The 9,602-nt window shown below is 40.8% G+C and overlaps 1 protein-coding gene across 1 annotated transcript; it reads right to left on the bottom strand.

Annotated features, from left to right (window-relative positions):
• Positions 1–7,656: 7,656 nt before the first annotated feature.
• LOC102792837 (olfactory receptor 5M5-like) lies at positions 7,657–8,586 on the bottom strand. Its single transcript, XM_006808160.1, has one exon. The coding sequence runs from the start codon at positions 8,584–8,586 to the stop codon at positions 7,657–7,659; it is 930 nt and encodes a 309-aa protein (XP_006808223.1).
• Between the last annotated feature and the right edge of the window lie 1,016 nt (positions 8,587–9,602).

Raw genomic sequence — 9,602 nt, forward strand, 5'->3', positions numbered from 1 at the left:
ATAGATTTCGTGTCATGACTAGGATAAAGGGAGATTATTAGGGCCATATAAGGGCCTCTGTGAATTTGACCCAGTGGGTGTGGTCTTGCTGTCTTTCCAGTCTTAGACGCTGCCCTTCTTTACAGCTGATTCTATTTAGCAATTAGGCCGGAGTACTTAAGTCCAAGGAGAAAAGCATTCCCGTGCCAGAGGAACGTTTTGCTTTGCATGCTGTTAGGTGGATGTGTGTGTTTACGCTTACTCTGTGAAAAGTTTGATCATTTAACCTTCTTAACTTACTCCATTGTTTAGTAGCTAACTTATGTGTTTTCTTGCTTTTGATGGTTTTGAAAACTCTGTTTTCAGATGTTTATAGAAAGGGAATGCTACACAGTAGTGAATATGGCCCTGTCCCAAATTTCTTGAGACTTGTTGCTGCCATCAAATTCAAAATGAGCTAATATTTTTCATGAAATTTGGTTAGCACTGTTGCCTCACAGCTAGATTGTCCTGACTTCAATTCCAACATCAGGCCGGGGTCTTTCTGTGTGAAGTTTGCATGTTCTCCCTGTGTTTATGAGGGTCTTCTCCGGGTATTCCGGCTTCCTTCCACAGTCCCAAGACATGCAGTTAGTGGGGTTAGGTTAATTGGAAACTCAAAATTAGGTGTGAGTGTGAATGGTTGTCTGTGTCTATTTGTTAGCACTGCATCTCGCCTTAAGACAGCTGGGATAGCCCCACCCCACACTGTAAGAAATGTACATAAAATTACAGTTGATAACTGTAAAATGGCAACGGTAAATTACCATTAAATCAAAAAGAGTAATTGATTGTAATATGGACATTACATTTCTGTAAATTGAAAAATGGTGATTTGCTTTTATTTTTACACTGCTAAAAAGTTAAAAATATATAAATGTACTGTGATATGGCACATTGTCTTTGAAAACAACAGGGAAAATCTGTAACATTATTTACAATTAATCACCCTACAATTTACATAATAACTCTATGAATGACAATCTTTCCTGCTTTTTTCATTTGAATTTACGATTTACAACTCTATATTAATTACCTAACACATAGCGTACTTTTAATTTTAACAAAATGTCAAAACATTGTTAGAATTATTGTGAAAATTACAGTAAAATGTTTTTAATATTAACAAGCTCAGGCTGTTTGATAAAACAGTATATGTTAACAGTACATACAAACAATTACTACTAATAAAAAAATATGTATATTTCTTTAAGTTCTAGAGTCTCACCAAGTATAACACAGCTATTTACAATGATTTTTTTTTTTGTGGTATAGGGAGGTTTAAATCATGGATTTACCACTGTTCAGTCTGTGTTCAATCTGTTTGAGTGTGATACCACCTGCTGAAATTAGAATTAATTGATCAAAATGAAATACAAAAAAGTAATGAAATAATGTTAATAAATTGGCGTAGTTTGCAAGGTCAAGAGCAGTCAACGAATGTATTATAAAAGCTGTAACAATTAGTTTCCTTAAAGTCCATGCACGTTTGGGAGACAATGCATCCCGTGTCTAAACCGTCATCTATCTATCTATCTATCTATCTATCTATCTGTCTATCTATCTATCTATCTATCTATCTATAAAAAACTTAGACGAGGAGGGTACTATGTTGTCAGAAATAGCTGTCTGACTGTGAGGTACTGCAACAGCAGAGGGCACCAATACTCCTTGTAAGCGTGTAGTCCACCAAACCAACAAAGAGGAAGATAGCGCCACTTCTAAAGGGCCAGACTGACTCCTGCTCAGCAAGGGAGCCCAGCAGCACCCTGCGCCGAACCAACAACCTTCTCTTTCAATGTAAGTATATCATTAGACTTGAAACGTATATCAGCTGTAACCATAGTTCGCTTAGTCAGTTTTCTTGTTGATTGAAAGCATTCCTCTGTCACAGGCTTCGCCTTCAGTAATGCAGCAGGTTGAAGATTTTAGCTAGCTTTAATTTACCAGGAGCAGTTAAAGACAATGCTCGTTTTTGATTTCTGTGGCAAGTCAGTGAAGTCACTGAGGGGTTATGTATTTCATTGCGACCTGCTTCTGCCATCCTGACCATTGTAGAGGAAATTTAAAAAAAAATATGAGTTGGGTCAGTCATATACTCTGAATAACCTCACTACACATAAATGGTAAATGGCCTGTATTTGTATAGCGTTTTACTAGTCCCTAAGGACCCCAAAGCGCTTTACACAACCAGTCATCCACCCATTCACACACCCATTCACACACACATTCACACACTGGTGATGGCAGCTACATTGTAGCAACAGCCACCCTGGGGCGCACTGACAGAGGCGAGGCTGCCGGACACTGGCGCCACCGGGCCCTCTGACCACCACCAGTAGGCAACGGGTGAAGTGTCTTGCCCAAGGACACAACGACCGGGACTTAAAACTGAAACAACACTATCTGATGAGGGTATTTCCAAGCTTTGTGAGGCGGTCAAGGGATCCAGATATGTGTAACAGGTGAGCAATCAGCTGAGTCTTCTTCAGATGTACTGTGTGACATTAGTGATGGTAAGATATTCAAAAGTAGCATTTTTTTTTCTTACCAAAAACCATTATGTTTCAAACTATTGCTATACCAAGATGCCTTTGAAGTTGTTAATCATTTAGGTTATTGAAATAAATAGATAAAACTTTAGAGGAACCATGTTTTGCATGCTGTAGGTAATTTGGGCTTACATTGTACTGGTGGCTTCTGCTTTAGTCATACACAACATTTCTGTAGATACTGTTTAATGACGCAATCTGTTTTTCATGGTGGTGATCCAAATCAGTGGCTGTTGCCTCTCATAACTGGTGACAGAGTGGAAGATGGAACAGATGATTTTTACCCCACTGCATCCAGACTGCAAATGAATCGCGCATGTGCGAAGCCACTGCTGCAGCAGCAGAAGAAAAGGACCTGTGAGGCTCAGTAACAGAGATTTTATTAGAAAACTACAGACATTTTGCATCGAAAAATATAATTTTTTTCCTAATGCATCATGATAACTTCATTTCAGTTTGTTTCTTTTCATCAACAAATAAAGGAAGTTACATATAAGCTACTTTTTTTATTGCTTAAAACTTGTCTGAACACAAACTGCACTTGTTGGGCCACTTTGATGTATGTGAAGAAAGGCTGAAGAAAACAAATTGCTGTTATTTTTAGGTTGTACAGTCCTGATCAAAAGTTTTAGACCATTTGAAAAATGGCAAAAAATCATATTTTGCATGGTTGGATCTTAACAAGGTTCCAAGTAGAGCTTCAACATGCAACAAGAAGAAATAGGAGTGAGGCAAAACATTTTTTGAGCATGTAATTTATTAAAATGAAAGCTTAAACTGAAACCTGCTGTTTTACAGCTGATCAAAAGTTTAGGACCACACCTCCAAAAAACATGGGTAAACCCCCAAAACAGAAAGTTCCAAACTTGAACTCAGTAATTAATTGGTCCGCTGTTCTTGTTGATCACTTCATGCAAGCGTTTCCATGAGGCGAGTGGGAACATTTCTCCAAGTGGTGAAGACGGCCACACAAAGGGCATCTACTGTCTGGAACTGTTGTCCATTCTCAGTTGGATTTAGATCAGGGAAAGATACAGGATGATCCAAAAGAGTGATGTTATTTTCCTGGAAGAAGTCCCTTGTCCTATTGGCATTGTGTACTGTAGCGTTGTCCTGTTGAAAAACCCAGTCATTACCACACAGATGAGGGCCCTCAGTCATGAGGGATGCTCTCTGCAACATCTGGACATAGCCAGCAGCCTTTTGACATCCCTGCCCCTCCTGAAGCTTCATTGTTCCACTGAAGGAAAAAGCATCTCCCCAATCATGTGGCACCCCCTCGTCTGTAGGGCGAAGAAAACATCTCAGGTGGGACCTGCTTGTCATGCCAGTAAGGTTGGAAACCATCAGGACCATCAAGGTTGCATTTTTTTACAGGAGAAAAAAAAGGTTATATTTTTTTCTCATCAGAGAATTGGTTTTTGAAGCCCTTCAGTCTCAGATGCCATTTGATGGTTATGAGGGTGCAGTCGGCACCACTAATGGCCTTAATTCGGGTTGAGGATTTTTTAGGTCTTCCACTTCACGCCCAGGATTATTTAAGGAATGACCGTCTTAACTGCATCCTACCTCAGCAGCGATGGCGTGCTGTGAGAGTTCAACAAGCCGAACATGTTCAAAAAGGAAAGTTTTTTTGCTTTTGCCATCAGAACATCCTGACAGTCTGACTACCTGACAGAAAATGACAATGAATCCACAGTTTTGCACAGATTTGGCCTTTTAAAGGCATGTGGTCCTAAACATTTGATCAGCTGTAAAACAACCTGTCCCAGTTTAAGTTTGTGAAATGTTAAGTTAAATGTTTTGTCTCACTCCCATTTCTGCTTGTTGCATGTTGTTGGAACCTTGTTAAGATCCCACCATGCAAAAGATGATTTTTTGCTATTTTCAAGTGGTCTTAAACTTTTGACTGGGACTGTATTTAATAATCGATTAGTTTCTTCTGAATGGATTAAGAATGCTTTTTTTTCCGCATTGCAATGCATCACAATTGTAAATCATTATACGATTAATTGTGTCAGCTCTATTAGATGTAAGATTGTATATTTGCTTTTGAAATGGGCAGTTTGCTTTATTGTGCTTTGTATTTGCTTTCAGACTGCAAGGAAAGAAGGCTAATCTACACCGAGCATCTGAAGAACAACATGCAAGTCCTCAAACACATTGGATCCCAAACCTGTTCCAGTTCCTCAGACATCATCAGAGACTGTTTTGAAAGCCCTCTACTATCAAGTCTGGATAAAAAGAAACTTTAATTTGATTATTAAATATTAACTGTTTAGGGCAGCACGGTGGTTAGCACTGTTGCTGCACAGCAAGAAGGTCCTGAGTTCAATTCCACCATCAGGCCGGGGTCTTTCTGTGTGGAGTTTGCATGTTCTCCCCGTGTTTGCATGGGTTCCCTCCGGGCACTCCGGCTTCCTCCCACTGTCCAAAGACATGCAGTTTGTGGGGATAGGTTAATTGATTAATCCAAATTGCCCATAGGTGTAAATGTGAGTGCGAATGGTTGTCTGTCCCCGTGTGTTAGCCCTGTGACAGACTGGCAACTTGTCCAGGGTGTAGCCCGCCTCTCGCCCAAGTCAAGAAAAGGACAAGCCCTCAGGGACCATTTAGGCTTGCAACTTATTGCCTTGTATGGAAGGTGTGATAGAAAAAGGAACTTCTTTGTCTAATTTTAGGGGTTTAAGATTGACCATTTACTATAACTGATGCATATTATGTTCATTTGTGATGCATGAAGGGGCGTAACCCTGATGAATGAAACCATTCTGAATTGAGCTGTTCGGGGAAGATCGATGCTGGTGTTGCAGTATACATCTTCCCATGCGTGTACTCAATAAATCATTGTTTGACTGAACTTTTCTGGGCCTCTGTTGGTTTGTTCCATTGCTCAACATTTTCAAACCCACAACAGGTGTGTCACCAGGGTGCAGGGGAGGCATCCCCCCCCCCCCCCCCCCCCCCCGTCCCCTTCTGGCTGCCTGTGCCTCAGTTTTATCCCACAACTTAGACATTCACATTACTCACACTCTCATAACACATACATATAGGACCTTGGGGGTGGACACACTACACGGCATCCAGAAGACCATCAGGGTGTACAACCTCACCCCTGGCGCCGTTGCCCACCTTTTAATTTTAAATACACGTATATATTGAGGGCTGTCAGGAGGGGCTATGCACTTACCTGCTGCTCTCTGGCAGTTAGCTCCATGCCCTCCTGGGTTTTAAATGCACCTTAGAACACACATGCATCAACACTGCATATGAGCGGGCGGAGGGAGGTTTGGAGTCTTCACACACCCCCATTCTCTGTTGCCTGTTGGGGCGGGGGGGCTGGGAGGAGTTGACCGTCTGATTGGGGTCTGGAATGTGGGGCCTCCCTGCTGCTGCGGAGTCGGGGCGGTCTGCTTCTCTCCACCCCAGGGAAGAGGGTAACACTACCTGGGTCTGGGTGCAGTTTCCCCCTCTAGGGGCAAGGGTACCTAGACCCGGGGCTTAGAGTACGCTTGGGGAGTGTGATTGTGTGTACAGTGTCTATTTATGTCTGTCTCCACATTGGGTGAGTGCTGAGTAATCGCATATGAGAGCATGAGGGTGGGAATGGATGTTTGTATCTGTGTGTAACTGTTTGTCTGTGTCTATATGTCAGGTCGGGTATCAGACGCCACCTCTCTAGGGACATCTCAGGCCCTCCACGGTATGGAGGCCTATGTTCCCCCACCACTCCCCCTGCCAGTGGCAGACGCCCTCAGACATCGGTGAATTGGTGGTTCTTGATGTCCGGGGATGGGCGTCCAGGTACGCACGGGCTCACTCCTAGCTTGGCAGGGCCTGGAGCCTGGGGCTCGCTCGGGCCCCTTCGGGGGGTGGGATGCCCTCGGCCTCTGGGCCTGGGGCTCGGTCACTCTGGCACAGCTGGCTGCCGGCGGAGCTCACGGGCACATCACTGCAACTTTTAAAATACAAGCGCGCTCATGCTCACAGGTGTACACATGGGTGCTCACACATACAAACTACACCTTTTTTGGCTCCTACCTCAAAGCGCTGTCGATCCCACGTGCTGCGCAATAATGTTCAATATTTAGTATTTACTGTTATATTCACATAGATTATTGCGATGATGCTGTTTATTATATTGCTCTCTTTTTTTGTTGCTTGTTTTCTCTTTTTTCTTTCTCAACAGGTGATCCAGGTGATTGATATATGTATTTTTTGTTTGTTTGTTTGTTGGTTTTTGTTTTTTGCCCTTTATCACCGTTCCTCTTCCCCGCTCTTTTTCTTTCCCTACCTCTCTTTCTTTCTCCTTTTTATAAAATAAAAAAAAGGAAAAAAAAAAGGAAAAAAAAGAAACATTCAAGACAATAAAAGTAGACAAAATAAATGAAAAAGGGAAAAGAAAATCAAAACACTCGGCACTATAAAAGACCCGCAAACACATTTTCTAAACACTAATACCAAATTGTTTATTCTGCTAACAGTTTGGTTTCTGTCTTAAGATTTTCAGCTCTTCAGGTTTCATAGAGGTACAAACTCTTTGTAATTAACTTTAATCAATGAAATCAAAATGACCAAACAATAATAAGTAAGATGGGCATTTATTTATCAAGTTATCCTTTTCTCACTTTCGTGTCTCACTCTGCATTTTTTGTATGTAAAGGACAACAAGGAAAAAAGTTAAAGTGGGATTTTTTTGCAAAATAAAATTTAAATTTAAAAGCAATTGTTCACAAATTATGAAAATAAATATGATATGTAAAGTACATTGTGGCATAAAGATTAAATGTGACCTCTATATTAAGATAACTCAATGATAAAGGGTGGTACACACAGGGTATGGCTTTGGTTTTTTTTTGCATAAGTTTTCTCAAATCACACACACTTACTCTGAACCTCTTTTTTTCATGTAATTTAAGTCAAGTCAGAATCTTAAACTAAGCTATAAACAATGGACTTGCAAAGGCTGTTACCAGTGTCATGTCATACTAAACAGTGGTCTATTTACAATTTAAGAAAAATGTTTTAATAAAGCCTCCATAGCTTCTGCTTATCACAAGTAACTAATAAGGATTAAAAGAAAAAGTCAACATCTTTTGTTATGAAGTGTAACAAGAATTCTGTTACGGATCTTTGATAGTTTGAATCCATAAAGTAAAGGATTCATAACTGGAGGAATAAAGAGAACAGCTATAGCAACAAAGTTTTGAAAACTTTGAGGTACATCATTTGATGCAAATCGCATGTGCATCAAATCAGAAATCACAATTACAAAAAAAGTAACCAAAGAGATCAAATGGGGCACACATGTCTGCATAAACTTTGCCTTGTCCTTTTTTGATTGCACACATGATTTAACAAGATAGATGTAAGTCCAAACAATAAAAATCCAGTGAAATATGTAAATTGAAAGCGTAGTATATGCAAAGGCACTATTGACAAGAGTGTCCATGCCAGGGCAGGCAACTTTAACAATCAGCCAATTAACACAGAAGAGTCTCTGAATGTCTGTACCACAGAATATCAGCCTGTCTGTCAGCATAATGTTAATGGAGAAAATGCAGAAAGGTGTTAACCAAGAGAAGCATACTAGTTTGGAGAGCTTCTTTTTTGTCATGACAGAGTGGTATTCAAGTGGTTGGCATATGGCCAAATACCTGTCATAAGCCATGACTGCAAGAATAGATGTGTCACTGCAAACAAAAGAGTACATTACAAATGCCTGACAAAGACATTCACTATAAGAGATGACCTGTGAAGATGAAAGGAGGTCAATGAGGAACTTGGGGTAGAAACCTGTGCTTCCATAAAGCCCATTAATGCAACACACACATACTAAAATATACATAGGTTCATGTAAGCTTTCATCTAAGACAATAATCATGATGACTGTGACATTAAGAAATACAATTGCAAAGTAACACACTAGAGTGGCAGAAAAGAGAGCAGCTCTGTAATTAGCTGTCTCATTGAATGCTAACAGATTAAAAATTCTCACTGTAGAAACATTATCCATAATGTGAATTAAAAACTCTGCTTCTTAACTTGCCACAACGTAATACTATTCCGAGCTACCACCTAAAAAGTGGATCATTTGTCGTGTGTTGTGGCTGCATTCCTGAAACTATGTCTCCTTTCAGAACCACATATTAATATCCTAGCTGACACACTGGGGATTCTGATCATATGCTTGTTTGTAGACTGCAGATTGCTAAGGGAGAGGCCAGCCACACTTCAGAGAAAGCTCATTCCCACTGCTTATATCCGCAATCTTGTTCTTTTGGTCGTTTTCCCAAAATTTGTGACCATAGGTGAGGGTAGGGATGTAGATCAACTGGTAAATCGAGAGCTTCGCTTTTACACTTAGCTTTTACGCTTAGCTTTTACGCTTAGCTTTTACGCTTAGCTTTTACGCTTAGCTTTCTCTTCACCACGACGGACCAGCAGAGCATTACTGCAACCGAAGCACCAAACCATCTGTCAATCTCCTGATCCCTTCGACTCTCTCTTGTGAACAAGACCCCGAGATACTTAAACTCCTCCACTTGGGGCAGCAACTCGGCACTGACCCAGACTGGGCTTTCCATCCTTTTCTGGCTGAGGACCATGGCCTCAGACTTGGATATGCTGATTCTCATTCCCACTACTTCACACTTGGTTGCAAATCGCTCCAGTGGAAGCTGAAGGCCACCACTTAAAGCCAGCAGAACCACATCATATGTAAATAGAAGTGACAAAGTTCTGAGACCACCCAAGCGGAAGCCTTTCACCACTTGGTTACGCCTAGAAATTCCATCCATAAAAATTATGAACAGTATCTGTTAATTCCTCCTGTAGAGTGATGGGCCTACAGGAGGAATTAATATTTTATTATTTATTATATTAGAATTCTTCCATGGTGTTGTTTACGTTTTCTTCTTTTTGAGATTATGGTTTATACAGTATTCTAAAATGTAGTTCATCTCCCTGGTTTTGGTTCTTGTTTTGTTTAGTATTTGTCGCGGTCCTGGGACGTTCACCCAGTGTCGGTGT

The sequence above is a fragment of the Neolamprologus brichardi genome, chromosome 16, assembly GCF_056152115.1.
Source record: "Neolamprologus brichardi isolate AB-2024 chromosome 16, ASM5615211v1, whole genome shotgun sequence".
In the NCBI taxonomy this organism is placed as follows: domain Eukaryota; kingdom Metazoa; phylum Chordata; class Actinopteri; order Cichliformes; family Cichlidae; genus Neolamprologus; species Neolamprologus brichardi.

Bases quoted from the DNA above. Each gene is read 5' to 3' on its own strand.
- LOC102792837 (XM_006808160.1), bottom strand. From the start codon at position 8,586: ATGGATAATGTTTCTACAGTGAGAATTTTTAATCTGTTAGCATTCAAT.